The sequence below is a fragment of the Trachemys scripta genome, chromosome 4, assembly GCF_013100865.1.
Source record: "Trachemys scripta elegans isolate TJP31775 chromosome 4, CAS_Tse_1.0, whole genome shotgun sequence".
Taxonomy (NCBI): domain Eukaryota; kingdom Metazoa; phylum Chordata; order Testudines; family Emydidae; genus Trachemys; species Trachemys scripta.
In genome coordinates, this window is record NC_048301.1 from 129,273,359 (window position 1) to 129,298,809 (window position 25,451).

The 25,451-nt window shown below is 53.0% G+C and overlaps 1 protein-coding gene across 1 annotated transcript; it reads right to left on the reverse strand.

Moving 5' to 3' along the window:
• Window positions 1-437: 437 nt before the first annotated feature.
• FGD2 (FYVE, RhoGEF and PH domain containing 2) lies at window positions 438-24,296 on the reverse strand. The gene is made up of 16 exons (XM_034767508.1): window positions 24,033-24,296; window positions 19,013-19,382; window positions 17,385-17,465; window positions 15,020-15,168; window positions 13,691-13,847; window positions 13,343-13,481; window positions 11,069-11,127; window positions 9,093-9,239; window positions 8,278-8,370; window positions 6,701-6,780; window positions 6,585-6,615; window positions 5,944-6,036; window positions 5,397-5,528; window positions 4,919-5,065; window positions 2,047-2,190; window positions 438-1,866 (listed from the first exon to the last, which is right to left on the reverse strand). Exons 1-16 carry the CDS (start codon window positions 24,095-24,097, stop codon window positions 1,624-1,626), a joined length of 2,130 nt encoding a protein of 709 aa, XP_034623399.1. The 5' UTR covers window positions 24,098-24,296; the 3' UTR covers window positions 438-1,623.
• Window positions 24,297-25,451: the final 1,155 nt, after the last annotated feature.

Below are 25,451 nucleotides of genomic sequence, written 5' to 3' on the forward strand. Positions count from 1 at the left end.
CACCAAGAAAGTAAGACAAAGTAAAGGCTTGAATGAAACTGCACTTCATCACCCTTGAGGTTTGTCACCACTATTACTCCCTTTGCGGCGGTGCTAGAAAAGTTTAAGATCTCCTCCCCCAGAGTAAGGTGAATAGAAGTCACATCTATTAGATACTCCTAGCACAGCCAAGTACAGCAGAGCAGTTAGGTTTTACTGCTCTCTGGTGGCAACTGGTGGAATGACGGATCACCCATTAGAACTGCAATTCTACCAGTTCTCTCACTGGAAGATGGGAGGACGAACTGGTTGGGAATTTTCCAGTGAAACGTTTTTCACTAGAAAACGCCAATTTGTCGAAACCAAAACTTCTCCCGGGAAAGGGGCAGTTTCCACGACTTTTTCAACTCGAAGAAAAAAAAAAAGGAAAACAGTTTCAAAGCTGTCACCGCATTTCATTTGGACATTTTCAAAACCAAAAGTTCTGGTTTGAAGCAGCTTTTCGTTTGAAATGCAAGCTAATGATAGTAAAATAAAGATAAGAAGATGAAAAATTGTCCAAAGTGGAACAAAACATTGATTGACCTGAACCGATTGCTTTTGGAGGGAGGCGGGGGCGGTTGGGTATTTTTTCCCCCCTCCACATTTTTGGTTTACAACATTTTTCAAGATTTCAACTTTTCATCCCAATTCAGGGCGGGAAAATGTTTTGATCGCTTGAAAAATTGTCACAGGACGGGAAACCTGGTTCCCACCCAGCTGGAGTGGCTGGGTTAAGCTAATCATGGGAGGAACCTCCTGCCATGGCCCCCCCCCCCATCCCCATCCCATCTCTTCCCACTTCTATTTGGTCATCCAATCCCTCCCCTCCATGACTCCAGCAGCACCTCCCTCATCTCAGCCTCCTTCCTTGTCTGTTTCCCCAGCATCCTCCAGCCCATTCCCCTCCTCCCACGAAGAGGCGGATGGCTAATTAGCCAAGAGGACTGCCCACTGGGTCCTAGGGCATTTGTCAGATCCTCTAGAAAGGCTCTGCTCACGGATCCAAATCCCACCCTCCTGTCACATCTGAATTTTGCAGATGGCTCCTTCTCCGCGGGATCCAAACTCTGCAGCTTGAGCCATCTTTGCCTGAGGCAGAGGCTTACTGGCCTCCACACCTAGCTATCCTGCCCATCTAGCTAGCACGGCTTACAATAGCCATGTAGACACGGTGGCATGGGCTAGCAACCCGTGTATAAGTCTGCCAGGGAGCCTGGCTATGTACTTGGATTGCTCGCCCATGGTGCCAAACGACATTACTTTTTACTACTTGCTCCAATCACGCCTTCCTCTGCAGTGTGGTCTGGGCAATGGGAACAGTAAGGGCTATGCTGCCCTGCCTTGATAAACCTCAAAGCAATTTACAAAGGTTAGTAAGTACCATCATCCCCACTGCAGAGATGGGGGAACTGAGGCACAAAAAAAAGTCCAGTGACTCGCCCAAGTTGACAGCAAGTGAGCAACAGAACTGGGGATAGGATCCCAGGTCTCCTGAGTCCCTGTCACTTTGCTGTGACCACTAGATCTTGCTGTGTGAGCTCTCCGACATGAAGGATTGGAGTCATCTATAGACAGCCTAGAAGAAGTTGCCGAGAGCCCCAATCACTCCAGGTCATCGAATGAGTCATCGTCGTCCTCCTCCTCCTCTTCTCCAGAGAGAGGAGCATTGCCCCTGGCTGACTGCTCCATGATCTTCATCCAGCGCTGCTTCAGCTCCTCCGTCTCCGCCACAAATGTGTAGGTCTGCTTGGACTGGACCAGCTGGAAGAGGTGACGGGGGTCACTCTGGGGCGGCTCCTTCACCTGGTAGCCCAGCAGGGGGATGGAGGTGTGAGCCTTGACATCCTGGAGGGAGGGAAGGACAGACAGGGGCTCAGGCTTGTTAGCGTCAGTATTTGCTCCCTCCCTCCAGTGGAGACAGCCAGCACCAGCTTTACGCTGCACAACTCAGACGAATTGCCAGGCTGCTGCGACTCGAGCAGGGTCTCAATACAAATGCAATAGGAGAACCAAGCCCTCGCCTACCTGGGGTGCCGCATACATGTACAGCACCAGGGGGTCGTCCTGTGGGATCACGAACCAGCCCCGCGTTCCCCCTTTCCCGTTCTTATCCAACAGCTGCAGGAAACTGCACATCAGGCTCTGCCCCGAGATTTCCGCTGATTCTTTCTGCCAAGGAACCAAGAACCCCCCTTTATAATCCTTCCACACGCTCATGGATTCAGGCTTACCCTGAGGCTTCCTAGTGAGCTAATACAAAGGCAGAGGGAAGGTTTGACCTGTGGAACTCACTGCCACATGATATCACAGAGGCAAAAAGCTTAATAGGTTTCCAAAGAGAGCTAGGCATTTGTGTCTACCCACAGTACAAAGGGTAATGTTTTAGAAGGATTATAAACCCTCCTGCTTCAGGGCACAAGCCAGCCATTGCCTCAGGTCAGGAAGAAGCATCCCTCATAGGCACTTTAGTGCAGAAGCAAAAGTGTCCACTATAAATTTTTTTCCATCTTTCTCTGAAACCTCTGGTTCTGGCCATTGTCAGAGATGGGACAGAGGGTCTGATCCAGTCTGGCAAATCCTATGTTCTCACAGTTTGTCTTTATAAAACACCTTTTATCCTCTAGGGTCCTAAAGCACCTGGCAAACCGATGTACAGAGTCCATAGGGACTGTTTCACCCATGGCTGAAATGCACCCATCTCTGGGGTGGAAAGCAGCAGCTGTTTAACATGGCATGGCAATGTGAGAGCTTTGTACAAGTTGTGAAAAATCCCATTTTCGGTTGGAACAGGGAGGGGATCGAAAGGCTGGTGGAATGTAACAGTCCCTGCTGGAATATGGCCTGGATGCTGGGTCTAACATCCCACCTGTTAAACACTGCCTGAGAGTTTTAATGACCATGATCAAGCAGCACCTTGGATTGATGTTTTTCATCCAAATTCTGGAACCTGGACATCTCAGTGCCCCCTAGTGCCACACTGGTGCACTACATTCAGTACTGACTAGGAGAGTAGAGTGCCACCTAGTGAAGCAGCAGCCCATTACTGGACACTCCCATCCAAGCACCCGGCCAGCTTGACGCGTTTTAGCTCCTGGGACGCACAGTACACAGGGGGACCGTGGACAATCATGACCCCGGGGTTCCAGGGAGGTTGCTGCACCGGAGAGTGGCTGAAATCACTGCCCTTGCTTCTCAGCCATGCTGTGTCCCCCAGGCTTCAGATCCAAATTCGGCGGGTGGGTGGGTGGGTGGGTTTGTATCTGTTACCATGTCAAAGAGGGCTCTGAATGAATCAAGAAGAGCAAGCCCAGGCTGTTTTGAGGAACATGGAGAGGGCAAGTGCCCAGATCTGACCACCTCACTGGGAACTAGTCTGGAATGGATCCTAAGGTGAAAGGCACCTTATTCTGTTGGAGCGGGTCTGAGCCTATCCCATTAGCCGTGGGACAACCGCTGCATCCACATTTGTGTGTCCATGTGCGCACACACGTCTATGTATCTGTGTTTGCCTATGCATGGATATCCACGGATGGGTGCAGTCGTGTGTCTGCAGGTGCACATGTGTGTATATTTCTGTGTTCAAATGCACGTGCGTACACGTGTCTGTGGGTACATACCTTGAAATACGTGGTCACTTCTTATGCTAAACAAGCCATTCCCTCTTGTCTCGAGCTGTGACACTCTGAGCCAGTTTCCCAAACCGGAAGCAGAGCTCTGTGTGGTTCGAAAGTGTGTATCCCTCACCAACAGAAGCTGGTCCAATAAGATATCGCCTTCCCCACCTTGTCTCCGCACACCTGGGTCCATCAATGGGTGTGAACAGTCCTGTGTGGCCATGTCAATGCAGGCGCACATGGGGATGAGGGTCTGCGTGTGAGCAGTGGTGTCTCTGTGTGTGTCAGTGTCTCTGCGTGGGTCTGTTTGCGTGGAGATTTGTGGTTGTAGAGGTGGATTTTTCTGCGCCAGCCTCAGTTCAGCACCATGGACAGAGCACTCTCCTTTCCCCTGGGAAGTCACAGCCAAGGTATGGTAGCCAGGAGAGGCTTGTGGAGTTCGCGACCCACCCCAGGGCTAAGACAGCTCCAAAATGTGAAACACTGGGTCACAGCACTCGCCACGCAACCTTAACTCCAGCCCAAGCAGCCGCAGGAGGGAGTGCACACCACGGGCCAGCGAAATCCAGTCATCCAGGAGGGACAGAACCAGCTGCCCCTTCTCCCCATCAGGAGCTCGCAAGCCTCACAAACCCCGATGTGCAGTAGGTCGATATTCCTGCCCTCCCCTTATAACTGGGGAATCTGGGGCACCCAGAGGTGAATGGCTGAATGTATAGAGATGGGGAAACTGAGGCACGGAGAGGCGCTTGGCCTGATTCCTAGAGGTGCTGAGCACCCCAGACTCCCACTGACTTAAATGTGGCTGGCGATGAGCACCAGCAGCTCACAGGTGACGTGCCCAAGGCCAGTGGCAGAGGCAGGAAGAAAGCCCAGGACTCCCGCCTGACAGGTCCCTGCTCTAATGATTAACCCATGCTGCACAGTGGGTGGGACAAGCAAGCACGATCCCTGCGTTTGTAATGCAGGGAACACAAAGGCAAAACGCCCGCCCCCCACAGATTGGTGGGCAGACGGGCCCAATGAAATCCCCCGCTCAGGGCTTCCCAGAGGCAAGGGGCAGCCTCACCAAAGCACCCCACTTGGTGACCGCCACAGCAATGTGGGAGTGCTGTGCCTGACATGAACCCAGCTGGGCTGACGTAGCCGCGGATTCCCCTGCAGGAGGGAAGGAGCAGGCCAGAGACCCAGGGGCAGGAAGCGGGCGGGGCTGGAAAGGGGCAGCCGCGGAAGAAACCAGAGACAGACTGCGGAGCAAGAGGCCTCCCCGGCTGCAGCCTCACCTCGAGGATCCCCTTGTGCTTCCCCTCTCGTTCCTCGGGCAGCAGATGCCCCGTCAGGAAGACGTAACACTCCAGGCAGACGCGGTTGGGCCGGTTCCTGTCGTACTGCAGCGGAGCTCTGTAATCAGAGCACCGGGCGCACACCACCTGCCCCACGAGAGAGACCCAGATCAGGGGCAGGGAGGGGGCTGAGCCAGGCACCGTGGGGCCCTGAGGGACAGCACCCACCTCTTTCCCCACGCCACCAGTAAACAGGCGATCCCCCAGCCCCTGGTGGGGAATCCCTGTGGGGAAGGGTTTTTCCTTCTCCTGGTGACCCTTAGCCGCCCCCACCCCATACCGAGGGGCTTTATTCTCCCTCCTCTGGCCCCTCCAAAGGGAACTGTGTGACCCCTTCCTGTGTGGGGGGCGGGAAATCGGACCCCTCGCTGGCCCCTCCAAAGGGCTCGGCCTACAAGGAGGCAGTGGGGTCACTCACGTAGCCACAGGCCCGACAGTGGTGCCTCCTGCGCGTGATGGCGTTGAAAGGCTCCTTGCAGCGCATGCACATGGTCACCAGCTTGTCCCGCACCCACTGCGGGGCCCGTCGTCCCAGCTCCTCCGACTTGAACTGCGCGGGGGAAAGGAGAGAGCACGGCTCAGTCACCTCGGCGGAGCAGAGCCGGGACGCGCCACAGGGGCTATGAAAGGGATTCTCTATTCAGGCGGCTGGACACAGGCAGATCCTGTGGGTTTTTCTAGCTCCCAGCCTGTGCCGCCTAGTGTCACCGCACGGGGTCTCCCGAAATCCTGGCCCAGATTCAGCCGTCATGAAAGGAACCTGATGACCATAATGCAACCTCTCTCCCCACTAGCCCACCCTTCCTCTGCATCCAGCCGTTCTCTGCTACTACCCCGCGGGGCAGGGGGAAGCTTGCCCGTCCCCACAGGACTCTCCCCAGTTCTTCAGGGCTTCCTGAGGGTAAAAGGATGCCTTAGCCCAGAGCAGCTAGTAGCCACAGGACCGTGGGTGGGGGGGAGCTTACAGCAAATTCCTGGACCTCCCCATCAGGCCCGTGAACTGCTGTCTTGAAGCTCTCGCTCTGCTTCTCTTTCTTGGCAATGGCGTCCTGGAATGCCTGAGGAACAAAGGGGGGTTAGGGCTGTCACAGCCCATCCCAACGGCAGCCCAATTCCGTGAGCAGCTGGTCTCAGGCCAGTTCCCCATGGGAGTGCAAATACCACCTCCACTTTTGGCACCAACTGGCTCCCTTGGAAGCTGCCACAGCAAAGACCACGGATTGTAGGGGCCACGGGTACTACATCTGATTAAGTGGGGCTTGGCCAGGGAACCAACGCAGGAATGGCGGGGGTGGACTCCTCCCCGAGAGAGCAACACACCAGTGCAGAAAGCCACCACACACCCCCAAACCACCCCTTTGCACTGCCACGCAGGAGACCAGCCTGGAGCACGGCCCCACAGCACCCCACGGATGCAGATCCCCGCACAGCCCCTCCGCCGCCTGTCCTGCCCGTTGCAAGCTGGAACCTGCGCGCAAGGAACTCTTCCCACCTGCAGAGGCAGAGCACGGATTGGGACCCACAGGAGGCGAGTCTGTATCTCCATATTTAAAATCACATGACTCCCCCCCGGCCAGGGACCAGGGGCTGCGGTGCGCAGTCGTACCTTTATCCAGGCGTTCATCTCCTCGTGCGACCTGTGCCAAAGGGGAGACAGTGGTTAGAGCATGTCCCTGGGCTCCTCAGCTGGGGCTGGAGAAGGAGGGCCCCTCGCTCCCTTACCTGGCTTGCAGTTCCAGCGACCGCTGCTTCCCCGAGACCAGGAAGGAGTGAGGGAATTCCACATCCTTCAGTATCCGCACCTGGAATCCCGGGGGGCGGGGGACAGGGACATTAGAACTAGAGCCAGAGCCCGCCAGCCCCATGGAAGGTCCAGTCTGGGTCTCCCTCTCAGCTGTACAGACACCCGGTGGCTGCGAGGGCTCTAAGTGTGTATGGTCTATGCCATGGCTCTAAGTCCATGGATTCAGAGCCCAAGCACAGATTGAACATGACCCTATGGACACTGCTGACTGTGGCTCCTAAGAACTCTCTTTGCCTGCTCTCTGGACGTAGCTCCAGGAACGCCTGCTCCGAGGGCTTGGCTACACTTATGAGTTACAGCACAATAAAAGAGCCCCGGGCGCACTAGCTCACTCCCAGTCCACACTGGCAAGGCACGTAGAGCACTCTGACTCCACAGCTACAGCGCTGCTGGTACTCCACCTCGGCGAGAGGAATAATGTTTGCTGTGCCCCTTCTGGAGCGCCACGGTGCCAGTGTGAACGAGGTGTTGCATTACTGCGCTCTGATCGGCCTCTGGAAACGTCCCATAATCCCCTTAAGTGAAGTGGCCACTCTTGTCATTGTTTTGAACTCGCTATAGGAATGCGGATATGGTGTTTGAAAGCTCCGTTTCTGATAGCCGGCTGCTTATCTGCTCTGAGACAAAGCAACCATTAGTGTGGAATGCTGTGTGTGAGAGAGAGAGGCGGGGGGGAAGGAGGGTCTGCTGCTGTCTGAACTTACAAGACAGCATGCTGACATGCTCTCAGCCCACCAAAACCCACTCTCTCTCCCCGCACATACACACCACACACTCCCTGTCACACTCCACCCCTCCCCATTTGCAGTCACTTGCATGCTGGGATAGTTGCCCATAATGCACCGCTCCCAATGCCGCTGCAAGTGCCGCAAATGTGGCCACAAGTGCGCTTGAAGCTGTCAGTGTGGACAGACTGCAGCACTTTCCCTACTGCGCTCTACAAAGGCTGGTTTAACTCGAAGTGCTCTACATCTGCAAGTATAGCCATGCCCTGAGTCTGCAGGGAGCTGCTGTGTGCCATAACAGCGCAGGCTTTGATCTTAGATACCAGGAGCTAAGCAGGGTCACACCTGGCAGTATTTGCACGAGGGACGTGAAAGGGAGAAGAAAAACACCCCAAGTGCTCCAGAAAGTAGAGTGGGCAATGCAGCATGAGGCGCTCTTCCCTCTGTGTCAGCAGTGCATGTCGTGCTACTGGGGAGGTGCTCGTTCAGGAGAGGTGGAAATTCAAGGCCCTGGTCGCTTGGAAATGTTTTCCCAAGCATTAGACCAGCTGCCCTGGCCAAATCACATTCTGCTTCCTTCAACCCTTTCCTATAGTTTCCACTGGACACAGAGTTGTTCTTCACTTCCTGTCATACAGTGTTGCTGTGCCCTATTAATCATCAGCCATGTTCCGCCCCAGAGGTGGCTGCCTTTCAGTGGTGCTCTGGGGCGGGGGAAAGCCGCTCCCTGTATAAATGTAGGTGATAATAACGTGTAAGGGTTGTCTGACCTTCATGCCCTCCACATCGATCCGCCAGCGCACCTGGAACTCCGCCCCCACCTGGATGACCTTTGGCACGCAGAACAGCAGCATGTTGTTGAACTGAGTGAGGAAGCAGATGTGAGCTGCTGGAGGGGACCATGCAGCAATGGTACACTGAGCATGGGCGGGGCAGGACCGGGCCACCATCCTCTGGCAGCGCCAGTCAGGATCTCCAGGTGCCCAGGGCAAATGTCCAACAAAACAGCATTTGGCAGCACATGCTCTGGATCTATAGGTACCAATGCTTGGGGTTGGGTGCGGGGGTTCAAAGGAGCCTATGGAGTTAGGGGCCGAAATCCCAATGGAATTGGAATTGAGTGCTGAACTCAAATGGCTCGTCTGCCCTCCTCCCCCCAACACCCCCCCACACTCCCCCCAAAGACGAGGAATTTCCAAAGCACTGTCTGAGCAACCGAAGGGTTCCCTTGTGTGGGGGATCAGAGGCTTTGGAAGCAAAGGGCCCGGACCTCCATGCTTTGCCCCTTATGGTACCATTTACACCTGGGCACGATGGGTGTCCAACACTCCCAGATCTGTACAGTCCATGCACCCGGGCTGCCCTGGACACTGGGACCAAAGCAGCGGGGACATCAGGCTCACAGTCTCCAGCCCGGCCAAGCCTGCGAGCGGTCAGGGTTTTCTGTTCTCTCTCTCCCCTCAACCCTGTCCTCTTCCATCGATCCTCCGCCCAGAAACGGCCTTCCGCTTCGTAGTGCTGCTGACCCTCTCCTTTCCTTCCCTGCCCTCCCACCCGGCCTCGGCTGGCCCAGCCGCCCTCCTACCAGGAAGAGATACTTCTCCGACGTGGTGTTGTTGCGGAAGGAGATTTTCTGAATGGGGCCCTCCTTAATGAGCTCGTTGGAAGGGTCGACGATATCATCTTCCAGCCCCAGCCTTTGATACACCTCCCAGAGGTTCTGCAAACGCTCCTGGGGAGCCAAGAAAACAGAGGGGGGTGAGGGAGGAAAAACACCAGGGGGGCTGATGCTGCAAGATGCTGAGCACCCTCAGCAGCCACTGACCTTGGCCTCCATCCTAGAGGTGCTGAGTGCCACGACTTCCTTTGTTTGTCCTAGGAGTCAGCAGTGCTCAGCCCTGTGCAGGAGGCACTGAGAACTCGGCAGGATTGGGCCAATGGAGAAGAGGAGGAAAAGGATCCGGTGATGGGGAGAGGGAGAAAAAACACCCCAAATCTACCACCTTGGCTTTCAACGTCTCCTCCCCTCGCAGGAGGGTCTCTAAGGAAGAGGTCGGACACCCCAGAACCAGGGCAGGCTGGGTTTCTCCTTCACTTCGGCCAGGGAACTACAGCCCACCCCTGATCTGGCAAGGCAGGATGTCTCCCTCCTCTTCTGGCCACATGGAGCTGGCCACTCACTCCAGACGGATGGGATGGGTTGGATCTTTCTGGACCAGCACATCTGTTTCAGACCCCAGCACAAGCAGGGTTCTCTTTCCCTAGGCACAGGCGGCTCGTGCTTACCTCAGAACGCAGGGGTTCCATGTCTTAGCACACGGCCTGCACAGGCTGGGCTGGGACTGATTTCTCCTTAACCCGTTCTGAGAGCAGCTTCCAATACTGTCTACACAGAAATCTGGGGCCAGATCCTCAGCTGGTGTATATCGACCTAGCTCCACTGAATTACACCGTCTGAGGGCCTGAGAATACAAGGATGCCCCAGATGCAGGCTAATGAGCCTTGCAATGTGGCTACCCACCCACTCCCTATCACTGCAGTGTAAAGGCTCATCCGCTGCCGGTTTTCTGAGCCACAAGCAACCGCTATTCACCTACGGGCAGAGACAAGTGTTTGCAGTGTTGCTGCAGTGGCGCTGGTCCCAGGACATTAGAGAGACAAGGTCTTGCGACCTGAAGAAGAGCTCTAGGTAAGCTTGAAAGCATGTCCCTCTCAGCAACAGAAGCGGGTCCAATCAAAGATACCATCTCACCCGCCTTGTCTCTCAGAGACCAGTGTGACATTTGCATACCAACTGGGAACAGCACGAGGGCTGCTGGGAAATAATAGACTTCAAGGCCAGACAGAATCATTCTGGTCTAATCTGATCTCCTGCATAGCACAGGCCAGAGAACATCATCCAGTGATTTCTGCACTGAGCCCGGCACTTCCCTGTTGCCTTCCATCCGAGGATCTCAAAGAACTTTAACCACCATTAATGAATCAAACCTCACAACCTCAGGAGACGCAGTTAAGGGATCATCACCTTCTTTGACATATAAAGAAACTGAGGCACACAGAGGTGGAGCGAGGTCACACAGCAGGTCACAAATAGAATCTCTCTCTCCTGACCCCGGTTCTGCTTTAACCGCTACATCATGTATTCCCCAATTGCCTGCCTGGCCTCCTGGGACACTAGCTTGGGACACAGAGGATCAGGACAATTCCATGCTCTGCCACAGACTCACTGTGTGACCTTGGGCAAATCCCTTAGTCTCTCTGTGCCTCGATTACCTATCTGTACAATAGGGATAACAGCCCTGCCCTGCCTCCCAGAGGGGTCGTGAGGAGAATGATCAGGAGGTGCTCAGATATTGCAGTGGTGGAGGGCAGCAGCCCTGTACCTGTGAGACCCTCCCTGTTCCAGCACAGGTGCTTGGGAATGGAATATGGTCAGGGTGCTCTCTGTTACATATATATACAGCGTCTAGCACAGTGGGGTCCTGGCCTCTGGCTGGGGGGAAACCAGGAGCTAGCACGATACAAATCATAATTAAGAGCAGCGTGAGGGCTGGTACTCACCATTTCTGCAATGGCCGCGTTTGAGTGTTTGGCTGCAGAGAAAATCATTTCCAGGGCTTCTGCAATGAGACCAGAAGAGAAACAAAGGCTTAGAATCCCCAAAGTACAGTGCAGAGGCGAACAGCACAGAGGCGAATCATAGAATATCAGAGTTGGAAGAGACCTCAGGAGGTCATCTAGTCCAACCCCCTGCTCAAAGTAGGACCAATCCCTAACTAAATCATCCCAGACAGGACATTGTCAAGCCGGGCCTTAAAAACTTCTAAGGATGGAGATTCCACCATCTCCCCAGGGAACCCCTTCCAGTGCTTCACCACCCTCCTAGTGAAATAGTGTTTCCTAATATCCAACCTAGACCTCCCCCACTGCATCTTGAGACTATTACTCCTTGTTCTGTCATCTGCCACCACTGAGAACAGCCGAGCTTCATCCTCTTTGGAACCCCCCTTCAGGTAGTTGAAGGCTGCTATCAAATCCCCCTTCATTCTTCTCTTCTGCAGACTAAACAACCCCAGTTCCCTCAGCCTCTCCTCATTGTTGTCAGTAGCTACAGGTGTGGTGCTCTGCTCTTGTTCCATGATGATAACAGTCGGCTACGTGCGTGTTCCCTCTGTGTGCTGCCCCAGTTCTGCGCAGATAGTTGACACTGCAGACCCCAAGAGAACCCCCAAAGACCACAGACTCTAGTAAGGTACGAAGGCACCCGGCCAGGTGTATTGTCAAACGAAGCACAGTAATAGTTTCCTATATACTCTACAGAACATACTACGAATATGTGCCCCCTGGCAATGGACACAACTCAGTCAGTGGTGGGACACTCCACTGCCCCCTAGGCTGGACGACAATGTGTACTTCCAGACCTATTCTTATAAAGGTGCAGAACAGCTTACTCATCCCTCCTGACGTATTGAGGTGCAGCCCCTTTACTCATTAGGGTGCTGCTTCTCCCGTTACATGTTGGTTCAATCAAATCTATCCATCATGTTGTCCTTTCGACCCTGTCTTTAAGATGCACCTGCCTGTTCCTAGTTATCTCTGTGGAGTGTTCTGACGGCATCTTGGCACAAGTTCCTCTTATTAGCACTTATGTGTGGATGCACCTTCTTCTAGCAACCCTCTTCTCGCCAACTTCTGTGAGTGGGGCCTGCCTCTGGCTCACAGCCCAGCTTTTGCTTAGCAATGCCTGGAAGTACTTTGGTTCAGGCTTCAGGCCTCAGATTGGGCCTCTAACACAAGAGTTTATGTTTCAGGGCCTCATCTTACTACACTCGTAAGTCATGTGCCCCAGCCCCCTAATCATTTTCGTTGCCCTCCGCTGGACTCTCTCCAATTTGTCCACATCCCTCCTGTAGTGCGGGGACCAAAACTGGACACAGTGCTCCAGATGTGGCCTCACCAGTGCCGAATAGAGGGGAATAATCACTTCCCTCAATCTGCTGGCAACGCTCCTACTAATGCAGCCCAATTCTGCTGAGAATGTGGGTGTCTCACCACTGCCCTTTACTGGATGGAATCAGAACTGCTCAACTTTGTGGAGTGGTCGGGGTGTGCTGCACAGCGAAGTCCTGGGAGGCCACAGATTGGTAATATGAATGCTTTTGCCTCCAGGGCCATCAGGGATCGCTAAGGGGAACACAGCTTTTCTTATCCTGCTGACGGCCCCTCTGCTCCAACTGAAGTGGGAACCGCAGAGGCTCAGAACAATCTGACAATCAGATGCAAGGTGTCTCAAACCAGGCACCAAAAATCACAGCATCTTGCACATGCGGGCCTCAGCTCTCTAGCAACAGCCCTTCCACACCCTGAAGAAGACAGGCTGGAGTCAACACGCTCAAGTGACGCTACTGAAGACAACGTCGATCACTTGGGTGATTTGACTTTAAGGAGCTAAACGCTGGTCTCTGGTACTAGATGTCAGCTATGGGGGGTCCAGGAAGCAGGTTACACCTGCCGTCTGATTCTCCGTGTTCTTGCTACCAAATGGGCCAAGGAGAACATCACAAGACTTTTGGAATTGTGGTTAGCAGCGCCAGTTCTAAGGCATCCTAACTAGTGAACCCCTGGTCTGAGTCACTTCAGGTCTTCCAGAGACATCCGCTGGCGGGACTGTAGTTGTTCTGCCCCTTTATCTGAGGCTCTCAAAGTGCCTTGCAAAGGGGTATAAATGACACTACCCGCATTGTGGAGAGGGGCACTTGCAGGGCTGCCACTAGACCCCATGTCTCCTGACTCCCAGCCCCACAACTGGCCCATGCCCCCAGGGTGAGCTCTTACTCTCTGCGTCATGCCGGTCTGGTGACTCTGGAGGTAATTTCCGGACGTAATCCTTCAGCAGGAGTTCATAGCGTGGGATCCTCTGTACCGGCTCCAGCATGTGGTGCTGCAGGGTCAAGTTAGCACAGACTTCCCTCTTCTGGAAAGGGACAGCAGAGAACCAAAATTAGAGGGAGAGACACACCCACACAGTGGAAGTGCGGGCTCCTCGCACACACCCCGACCCGCCTCAGCCCGGCCTGGAGGAGCCAGTTTGGGAGAAGGGGCTCCACCAGGAAACATGCTGAGCATCAAAGCCAAGGAGGCCAGGTGGTTCTGAGCCTCTTTCCAGATCTAGTGGAGCGTCACCTGAATGTCCACAATGAGCTCCTGGAAGGGGGGGGACTTCTCCCACCAGGTGGTGATCAGCTCAACCGCCTTGTCGAAGTTCTTCACGTACTCGCCGTACATCTTGAGGAACGGGGCTAGCTTCTGGATGACATCCCCGATCCTGGGATTGGAGCTCCTGCCGGCAGAACCCGGGAGATAAGCACCCCTGCCAGGTCAGTGGAACGGGCCGCAGAAGCTGCCCAGAGAAACTGAATCGGCTTTTCACCTGCCACTGACATAGCAAGAGGCCGGGGAAGGGAGGGGGCCGGATTGGTTCGGGGAGGGGTTGCCTTAAGAGTCATTACACATTTCAGACAGTGTTTCAACGGATCTTCAGCTCTCATCCCTCTGTGTCAGACCCAACAGGGCTTCTGCAAGCACCCTACGAGGTTCTGGCTCAACCCAAGACTGAGGTAATGTGGCCTAGCAGGTAGAGCACAGGACTGAGACACAGGAGACCAGAGGTCAATTACTGACTCTGACGCTGAATTGGTGGCATCAGTTGGGTTTCTAGAGGGCAGGTGTCCATGGTACTAAAGTCCCATCACAACTGACCCTGGACAGGTCCTGAACTAGGCGTCATGAGATCTCCTAGCTCTGCCGCTGATCACTATATGGTCTTGGGGAAGTCACTCCCCCTGTGCCTCAGTGTCTCCATCATTTTTGGTTGAAAGTCTCAGCAGAGAGGCCAAGGGTGAAAGGGTCATGGAGACTGAACACCCTTCTCATGCCCAGGGTTGTATATACAGCGCAGGGTTGAGAGAGAGACAGTGTGTCTCTGTAAAAACAACAAGGAGTCTGGTGGCACCTTAAAGACTAATAGATTTATTTGGGCATAAGCTTTCGTGGGTAAACACCTGTGTCTCTGTGTGTGTACATAAAGCTGACACTACTACTCTCCATGTTCGGGGAGATTTTGGCAGCCCTGGGGAAATAATCTGGCACTTCCTACAGCGTTACCAAAAAAATTAACCCACATCAGATTTGCTAACTGTGTATGGAGGCCAAAATGTCAAGCAGGCTTCAAGCACCTGCAAATGAAAATAATAATGGGCAGGAATCCAGTTCCCTTACTCACACTGAGTAGCACTTGACTCCATGAGTCAATGAAATAAGGTCACACTCAGCATGAAGAAGAGTATCAGCATCTGGCTCAAATGGTCTTGAGAAAGTGCTTTCCAGCACACTGGCTTGCAGAGCAGACCGGGTAAACATTCAGGTTTGATCGTAAGCCCCAATTCACAAGTGCTCCCCTCCCGCCTTCATTCTAGGAATAGAACCCAGGCGTCCTGGCTCCCCCTAACTCACCAATCCTCCATGCGTTTCTGCAGCTCTGGCAGGAAAAACAGGGCGTGGAACTGGTAAATGGAGGAGATATTGGAGAAGATCATTTTCACCACATCCTCCGGGATGCTCTTCCCGCTTCTGGCTTCCTTCATCAGCTCTGCAAAAAACACCTGGAAAGACACATTCCCAACCGTACAGTAATAGGAAGGGGCAGTGAGTGTTTCTGCTGCTCCTCAGCATCCTGAGTGGGGAGCCTTCACTTCACTGAGGAAGGGAACTCAGAGGCTCCTTTAGAGACAAGCAAGCAGCCTGGGGACCATGTGGCTCCAGGTGGAATAGTGTCTAGGGTGGAAGGACACTCACAGCTGGTCCTAGATACAAAAGGGCTGGGAAGGGAGGAACGGACTGAGAGGTGATAGAATGTTCCAGGGAGAAATGCACGGATGTGTCAGGGACTAATGGGGACAAAGGCACTTCCTGAAGGGTGATGCTATCAAAGGGGCGTGGGGCTATCAGGGATACACTGCAGGGATGAATATAGGTCAGCGGCGTAGGCGTTTCTCTAACGAGCGAAGGAGCTGTGCTCCCTTAGGAGGTAATCAGATGAGCTGGCCTAGGAGCAGAGATGTCCTGGGGGCAAGTTAGCATGTTCCAGGGGTGACAGCGCTGAATGGTTTGGAGCAAAGGAGGCTATGTTTAGTTTTGAGAACAGAACACTGAGGGAGGGGGTCTGGTAACAGTCTTCAAATATGTGAAGGACTGTTGGAAAGCGGATGGGGATCAGTTGTTCTCCATGTCCACTGAAGGTAAGACAAGAAGTAATGGGCTTCATCTGCAGCAAGGGAGACTTAGGTTGGATATTAGGAAAAACTTTCTAACTATATCAGGATAGTTATGCTCTGGAACAGGCTTCCAAGGGAGGTTGTGGAATCCCCATCGTTGGTGGTTTTTAAGAACAGGTTGGACAAACCCCTGTCAGGGATGCTCTAGGTTTACTTGGTCCTATCTCAGCGCAGGGAGCAGGACTAGATGATCTCTCGAGGTCCCTTCTAGCCCTGCATTTCTGTGATCCTATCCCCATACACACCCATGCATCTGTAAAGTAACTGCTCTGGACCTGGGATGTAGTAGATTCCTTTTGGTTGCCCAGCCTGGGGTGCAGAGACAACTTGAACAGTAACCAAGGCATGTGAGATAGGGGTGCAAAGACTCTTTCTGGGGGTGATGGAATGAGATGAAGAGGCGGCCTCGAGGAATAGGCTCACAGGCCTTAGGTGCGTAACAGATAGTCCCATCAGATCTTTGTGCCTTAGTGTTAAGACAAGTGGCCTCTAGGCCAGTGGTTTTCAAACTGCAGGTCATGACCCAGTACTGGGTTGCGGAATGGAAGGCACTGGGTCGCGGCAGCTCTGGTCAGCTCCGCCGACCGGGCCGTTAAAAGTCCTGTCAGGGGTGCTGCCTGGCTGAGGCAGGTTAGTCCCTACCTGTTCTGACACTGCGCTGTGCCCCGGAAGCGGACAGCAGCAGGTCTGGCTCCTGGGGGGGGGGGGGGCACCGGGCTCCGTGTGCTGCCCCAGCCCCAAGCACTGGCTCCCCACTCCCATTGGCTGGGAACTGCGGCCATTGGAAGCTGGAGGGAGAGGGGGCAGTGCCTGCGTGCGAGAGCTGCGCAGAGCCACTTGCATGCCTCTGCCTAGGAGCTGCACCTGCTGCTGGCCGCTTCCAGGGCACAGCATGGTCTGCGGTGCCAGGACAGGCAGGAAGCCTGCCTTAGCACTCCCGCTGTGCCGCTGACCGGGAGCTGCCCGAGGTAAGCCTGTAACCCAATCCTGCACCCTGATCCCCTGCCCCAGCCCTGAGCCCCCCCCAAACCTGGAGCCCCTTCCTGCACCCCAAACCCTTCATCCAGGCCCCACCCCAGAGCCTGCACCCCCAGCCCAGAGCCCTGACCCCCTCCTGCACCCCAAACCCCTGCCTCAACCCTGAGTCCTCCCCAAACCCAAAGCCCCCTCCTGCACCCCAAACACCTCATCCCCATCCCCATCCCGGAGCCTGCACCCCCAACCCAGAGTCCTGCCCCTCCCACACCCCAACCCCCTGCCCCAGACCTGAGCCCCCCACCGCAGCCAAACCCCTCATCTCCAGCCCCACCACACAGCCCTCACCCCCACACCTCAACCCTCTGCTCCAGCCCTGATCCCCCCCACACCCCAAACCCCTCATCCCCAGCCCCGTTGTGTCGCGGGCATCAACAATTTTCTTCAACTAGATCGCCAAAAAAAACCGTTTGAAAACCACTGCTCTAGGCCATTGGGTTCTTACTCTCCAGCCCTGTATGGAACTGTTTGGGTCAGATGGCATTAGAGACTGGCTGCTACTTCCTGACCTGGTCCAGAAGGTGAAGTCGATTGACATAGGCTTGCTCTGTTTCCAACAGCTCCAATGCAATTTTCTTTTCTTCGGGATCCTGCGTGTACGGCAGAGGGAAAAATGGGTTTGGTCAGGCAGGTAGGAACAATGGGTGACCTGACAGAGGGCCAAATCCAGCCTGAGTGTAAGTCAGTGGAGTTTTTCCAGATCAGCTTAGGGATGAATTTGTCCCAATGGGTCTAAGGCAATTCCCCTTGGCATTCCATAGGCCATATATGTGGCATGAAATCAGGGCAGTCCTATATTCATTAACACATCAGAGAGAGAGAGAGAGAAGAGGAGAGGGACTGGTGTAGCGTGGCTAAAGGGTCTAAGCATCTACCCCTGGGCTCCCTGCAGACAAGTCCAAATGCCAGCTGGGCTGATTCAACACTCTCAGGGAGACAAGCTGGGACCCCTTTCCGCTTTGTTTTCAGGGGGGAAAGGTCTTTTGGCTAAAACTTTAAAAAGCAGCATCCTGCCTGCTCTCCATGGATATTAAAGAGATCATGGTCTTTTTAGTAAGAGCAGCTGGCTGATTTCAGTGGGAATTAGACATCTAAATCACTTTGAAGTTCAGGGACCAGGTCTCTCCCCAACCTGCCATGCTCAAGGCCACGCTAGCAGGCTTCCATTCTGATTTCTCTCCGGCCCAGGGACAGCTGTTTTACACAGTGGTTTTCATGCCATTATTCTAGGCACTAGGCTGACCTCATTATTATCAGCTGAGTGGAACATGGAGGGATCTTAACAAACTCATGAAGCAAAAGTGTCTCAGCTTATACAAGATCCGTGCGCCTGTAGTAGTTTATATCTGTTATAACAGTGATACAGAAGCTGCCCCAGGGCAGACACCAAGCTGCGGGGGGGGGGAGGTGCTCTAAGGGTTAACTCACTGTGGTCTGGAAAGTGCGTTGAGATATCTAGATGGGAATAACTATAGAAATGCAGGGCCAGATCCTCAGCTGGTGAAAAGCACCGTAGCACCATAGAAGTCAATGGCACTAGGTTGATTTACATCGGGCCCGCAGAGTATTACTGTCTTATACCTAGGGTTAATAAGACTTTGCTTTTTTGCAGCACCAGTCATCCAAGAGCTTCCCATACTCTACAAGCCCTCACCAAGAATTAAGACTCACAGCTCCCTTTGATGCAGCGGGTAAAGTATTCTCCCCATTTAAGCTGCCGCAGAGCTCCCCAGCAATCGTTTGAAAATCTGGCCACTTCTCAGAGTAGCCTCTGTCTGGATTTTTGAAAAGGTCAGCCTTCCTGGGGAGGAAACTGGGACACAGAGGGGTGAGGTGACTTGCCCGGGGTCATACAGAGAGTCAGTGGCAGAGTTAGGATTTGAAACCTGCAGTTCTGCCTCTCCAAGGTCTCTGCTCTAACCACACACCCTGGGCTGAGCCTCAGGCTTCAGTGCTTCACAGCAGTTCATTACCAAGCTATGACTTGTAGCTTCAATGCTATTCTGTTTGGGATCGGGGCCATGTGCACCGATGGCCCTCTATGAACAATAACCATCTGTACTGGGGGCTAATAGTGTATCTCCTCAGTTACCCTCCAGCATTTAAATACCCCCCAGGGAAAGAGGCATTGAATGACCTGGTTCCTGCTGCCTCCAGGGCTTAACTCGCTGCCTGGCTGGGAATCCACTGACTGCTGACTCCGCCAGTTGCTGCTGTTGATTTTGCTCTTGAAGGAACTGAGACACTTGACGGTGAGCCCTCTCCGACCCTGCGGCGGGTTCTCCTCCGGCTCCTGACGCTGGGGCGGCTGGATTGTCCTCAGGGGAGGCTGGTGCCCTTCATGCTGGTTCTCCGGCTCTGCTCTGTCCTCTCTGGCCTTGCTCGGAGCTTTGCTGCCTACTGTGGGTGGGAGCAATGCGGATGCTGGGGAGTTCGGTGCTGCTGGCTTGGTCTTGGTCGGGGGCTGGCTTGATTCCTTGCGAGGACTCCGGCAGGGTTTTTCTGCCCTAGGATCATGGAAACAGCACAGCATTCTTATTCCTCTGGTCATGGTCCAGTGCCAGCCTCGACGCCCTGTGCAGCCCAATGCAAAGTCATACAGGCCAGACCCCATCCCACTCCCCGCAACCTCTGCCTACCTACCTGTGATCACCTTCCACGTGGCTCAGCCAGGGCTGGCTTTAGCAAGAGCGGGGCCCGATTCCTGGGGGCGGGGCTTGCTGCAAGGAAGGAATCGAGCCGCACTCCGGCCATGTTCGCCAGGCTTGGGTCCGGCCCAGAGCCCCTTGGCGGCCGGAGCCGAGCCGCGCCATGGGGGCCGGGCCGGGGGGCCAGAGCTGCGCTGCAGGGGCCGGGCCGGGGGGCTGCAGCTGAAGCCGCGCCGCGGGGGCCGGGCCGGGCGGCCGCAGCTGAAGCCACGCCGCGGGGGCCGGGCCAGGCCGGGGGACCAGAACCGAAGCCTCACCGCGGGGGCCAGGCCGGGCTGGGGGGCCGGAGCCGAAGCCGCGCCATGGGGGCCGGGCCGGGGGCCAGAGCCGAAGCCGCACCGCGGGGGCCGGGCCGGGCCGGGGGGCCAGAGCCGAAACCGCGGGTTGGGCCAGAGCCGCGCTGCGGGCCAGCGCACTCGACCAGAACCGGGGCTGGACTAGGCCGTGCCTCTCCGGAGCCCTTCTCGCGCCCCCCACCACCCCGGGTTATCTGGTGCTGCCTGCCTGCCCCTGCTTCTTTTCAGACTTCCCGCGAACCTCTGATTCGCGGAAAGCAGGGGAGGGGGAGGAGCAGGAGGCGGAGCATTCAGGGGAGGGGAGGAGGGGGAAGTGAGCTGGGGGCAGGGTGGAGAGCTGCGGCGCGGGGCCCTCTTAGCGGGGGGCCCAATTCAGCCGAATCGGCTGAATCGGCCTAAAGCCGGCCCTGGGCTCAGCAACCCCTCCTTGTCTGTGAACCGCTGCAGCCACCAGTGATATCACCTACATGGGGCCGGGGGCAAAGGGGTCGCTGACTGGTGCAGGGCACCTGTCACGTCTGCTCTGCCAGGGGACGCGGAGACAACTAGTGCAGCCCAAAAATGTGGGCAGTACTGGCCAGGGAGGGCATGAGGCCTGGCTGCTGGTTCATCACATGCCCAGAGCATGGGCTGCTTTGGCCTGCATCTAGGGCATCCTGACCCTTCCCCAGCAGAACCCAGAGGGCAGAGCAGCAATGGAAAGGTTTCCCCGGAGTGTGGTTCGCTTATAAAGTTTGTGGCTGATACCAAGCCGGGAGGGGTGGCAAGTGCTTTGGAGGATAGGATGAAAATTTAAAATGATCTGAACAAACTGGAGAAATGGTCTGAAGTAAATAAGTTGAAATTCAATAAGGACAAATGCAAAGTACTCCACTTAGGAAGGAACAATCAGTTGCATGCATACAAAATGGGAAATGACTGCCTAGGGAGAAGTACTGCAGAAAGGGATCTGGGGGTCAGAGTGGATCACAAGCTAAATATTATATGAGTCAACAGTGTGACACTGTAGCAAAAAAAGCAACATCATTCTGGGATGTATTAGCAGGAGTACTGTAAGCAAGACACGATAAGTAATTCTTCCACTCTACTCCACGCTCATTAGGCCTCCACTGGAGTGCTGTGTCCAGTTCTGGGTGCTACATTTCAGGAAGGATGTGGACAAATTGGAGAAAGTTCAGAGAAGAGCAACAAAAATGATTAAAGGTCTAGAAAACATGATCTATGCGGGAAGATTGAAAAAAATGGGGTTTGTTTAGTCTGGAGAAGAGAAGACTGAGAGGGGACATGATAACAGTTTTCAAGTACATAAAAGGTTGTTACAAGGAGGAGGGAGAAAAATTATTCTTGTTAACCTCCGAGGATAGAACAAGAAGCAATGGGCTTAAATTGCAGCAAGGGTGGTTTAGGTTGGACATTGGGAAAAACTTCCTAACTATCAGGGTGAATAGGCACTGGAACAAATTGCCCAGGGAAGTTGTGGAATCTCCATCATTGGGGATTTTTAAGAGCAGTTTGGACAAACACCTGTCAGGGATGGTATAGATAATACTTAGTCCCGCCATGAGTGCAAGGGCTGGACTAGATGACCTCTTAAGGTCCCTTCCAGTCCTATGATTCTATGATTTTAGGCCCAGAGACACCCTCCAGCAGGCCAGGACCCACTCACATCCCTCCCTGTAGACCATCCTCCCTCCCCCCAGTTATATAAGTTCTTCTAACTCGCTCATTGCCAATGCACCCACTGTGCGTGCACACATCTCCCACAAGCACACACGTTCATCCACACACTCAGGAATGCACACACCCTCCCACGTGCACACATCCCTAATGTGTGTGTGTGGGAATACAGTCCCCTTAGACACATACTCACCCTCATGCATGCACATCCTTGTACACACAGCCTAATGCACAAACTCATATATGCACACACCTTTGCACATGCAAACAAAACCATGTACACAACCCCATACATGCACACGCTTTCATGGCAACCCCTTATGCACACCCTTCACACATGCATACACAATGCCTTCACAAGGGTACATCAGGAGCATGCCTGTCTTTCTTTCTAAAGCTGCTGGGTCTTCTGAGGGTCCTTCCTTCAGACCTTTATTCTAGAGAACATGTGTACACCTAGTACTGTGCGCCGGTGGGAAACTTCTCCATTTCTGTGTGCATTCTCAGTTGTGCTGATCCTGGCTAAACTCTTTTCTCTGTTCCACAATTGGCATTTGCATTTTGTTTCCAGCTTCCCCATCTCCCAAACAAACCACAAACCCCACTTTTATTTCCTCTTACAAAGTGTAGCTGGAGATCAACAAAAATTTGCCACGGCAGCAAATCTGATGAAAAGATCAAGCAATGAAAGTAATCAAGCCCCAGCCACATCACAGACCAAATCTGGATCTCAGGAATAGCTGCACGCGGCCGAGATCATGCAGATCACAACACTCAGGACAAAGCATGTGAGAGCTGGAGACAAAGCACTCTCATTTGAGGGGATCTTGCTATAGAACAAACTTCCTGAGCACACTGGGTGAATCTGGAGTCTTCCTTTCTTTAGGAAGCTGGAAAAACTTTCCTCTCTGAAAGAGTCTTTCCGCCATAAGAATGGTACTCACAGCCCTTGACAACCTCTTCTACCTCTAAACCCCACCCCTGATGCCTCCTCCTATTTCTACAGTCCTGCCAAGCAAAGAGAGAAATTTAATCTAAAAAACTCTAACCCCAAGCAGAGTATTGACCTTGAAATAGGAACTGTGCCAGCCTCCATGAAATCCATTAGGTATTTGGCTGTTGTTACTGTTTTTACCTGGAAGGTTCCCAGATACTATGGTGATGGGCAGCAGGATAAAGCTCTAAAATAAATAGAAAAATACAAAGCCAGGCATGAGCTGTGCTAAGTACCAAACTTTCCTCTACACCTACTTATGTCACTTATGTGGCATAAAGCCATAGAGATCACAGTAAGTCAACACAGGGAAATGAATCAGTTCAGAAAAGACCTGCAGAAAACTGCAAACCCATCTCAACAAGATAATTGAAAACATTCAACAGCTGTACCTGGGCAAAAGATTCTCCTCTGCCATTATATTCTGACTGATCTGTAGTGAAACCGAGTTCAAGGACACTGAACCGTGATATGTGAGTGAGATGCAGAATCTTTTTGTTCAGTGTCTGTACAGCATCTAACACAATGGGGTCCTGGTTCATGACTGGAACTCCTAGGCATTACAGTAATACATATTAATCACCACCATCATCATTAACTCTTATATAGACTTTTTCATCCACAGATCTTAAAGCATTTTATAGAAAAGGGTAAGTATCAATATCCCCATTTAAAAGATGGCAAAACTGAGGCACAAGGAGAGGAGGTGATGAGGTCTCCTGACTTCTCGTTCAGTGCACTATCCATTGGACTGCACTACCTTTCTGTCTTCCATTTATTCTGACCTGTCACATTATTTTACCAGGCAATGTTGCAAACTGATAGGGTATCAAAAAATGAACATAATCTCTCCTCTAATTGAATATATTCTGTTCCCGTTCTTGGCGTAGGTTTCTTAGGCACATGTGCAAACATACCTGGGAATCAGATCACTGCAAATAACAAACTGGACTATGGTCTTAGTAAAGTTCTGAGTGGCCAAGTGTCCGCATCGAATGACAATTAGCTCCTGCCATGACTATTAGTTCCTATACTGGCTGTCTCAGCGGAGAGCCTGCGGACTAAAAGCCACAATTACTGAACTCCCTCTGAGCCACTGGCCTGGTCCCCCCAGGGCATGGTGGAGGCATGTTGGCAGGACTGTTTGGGGAAAACAGGCACTGCATTACCCTGGTCCTTCCGTGATTGAATGGAGAACTTTTGCGAAGCTGCAGCGTTGTGGGGCTGCAAATCTGGCACCAGCGCTAAAATAGATATTAAATGAGCAATAATAAATCAGGGTAACCCTGGAGGTCCTGTGAAGAGCAGACTATACCCAGAACTCACTGTGGGGAGAGGGAGAATGGGGACTGAATTGAGTTCTAATGATCAGCAAATTGACAGACTTCCCTTCAGCCCCTGTTCTCCTTGAACCTGTCTCCATCCATCTCCTGCTCGCTGAGTCCTGATTTGCACTTAGCAGTCAGGAAACTTTCTCCTTACCTGGGATCCTCAAACACAGCCACGAGATTAAACACGGTCATTCGATTGCCTCGTTCCCCCTCCATGAGGCTGGCTCTTGTGACTCAGAATTGGTCCCTGTAAGCCAGGTAAGAAAGAGCTGCAGAGAGACCAAGACAGCTCCCAGATACGTCTTCTGAGCCCACCTCTCTCTTTCTGTCTTTAGATGTTTCCGGGATATGCAAATGTACTTGGCTGGGGAGATTTGTGAGAAGTGAAGACAACCTGCAGTTCTTGTCGTCCGGGGAGTGAGAGCGTCTTGCAAATATTATATGGGTTGGCCTCAAAAGGAAAAGTAAAGAGGAAGTAATGCAGGCTGCAGCAGGGAGAAACTGTGAAAACTACTGTGCACTGAAATAGGTCCAGCGCAGACATGACTTCAATGTACGTCTAAATTAAACCAGCTGGACGGGTGACCTTAATGAAGCAGTGCCAAGCCAGTGTTTGCAAATCTGTAAGGGAACATACAGTAATAAACCAGTTTGCCCCTGGTGTGTAAGGCCCTAAAAACATGCTAGTATGTGCAGGTTATCAGAGACCCAATGATATATGCCAGTGTGTGCATGGCAGTGGAAGATCCTACAGTAACAAGCTACTGTGTGAATGCTCTGGGAGACCCTGTCATAAAACACTTGAAAGTACATGTTATCAAATGCTCTACAATGACTACTTAGTACTGTGTGCATGGCTATACAGAGACCCTATAATATCCCACTGCGTGCGCATTATGAGAGAAGCATGAGTATGTGTTATGAGAAACCCAGCAATAATATGCCAGGGGTCTGCATGCTACAGGAGACTCTCCTATAACATACCGGTGTATGTATAGTTTGTAATGTGTGTGCTGCCATAACATGCCGGTGCACCCTGCAGGCACATGTTATGGTGGAGAATATATAATCATAGAATCATAGAAGTCTAGGATTGGAAAGGACATCGAGAGGTCTTCTAGTCCAGTCCTCTGCATTCATGGCAGGACTAAGTATTACCTAGACCATCCTGACAGGTGTTTGTCTAACTTACTCTTAAAAACCTCCAATGACAGAGATTCCACAACCTCCCTAGGCCAGGGGTTCTCAAACTGGGAGTCGGGACCCCTCAGGGGCTCACGAGCTGTCAGCCTCCACCCTAAACCCCGCTTTGCCTCCAGCATTTATAATGGTGTTAAATATATAAAAAGTGTTTTAAATTTATAAGGGGGGTTGCACTCAGAGGCTTGCTATGTGAAAGGGGTCACCAGCACAAAAGTTTGAGAACTACTGCCCTAGGCAATTTATTCCAGTGCTCAACTATCCTGACAGTTAGAAAGTTTGTCCCAGTGTCCAACCTAAATCTCCCTTGGTGCAATTTAAGGTCACTGCTTCTTGTCCTATCCTCAGAGGTTAACAAGAACAAATTTCT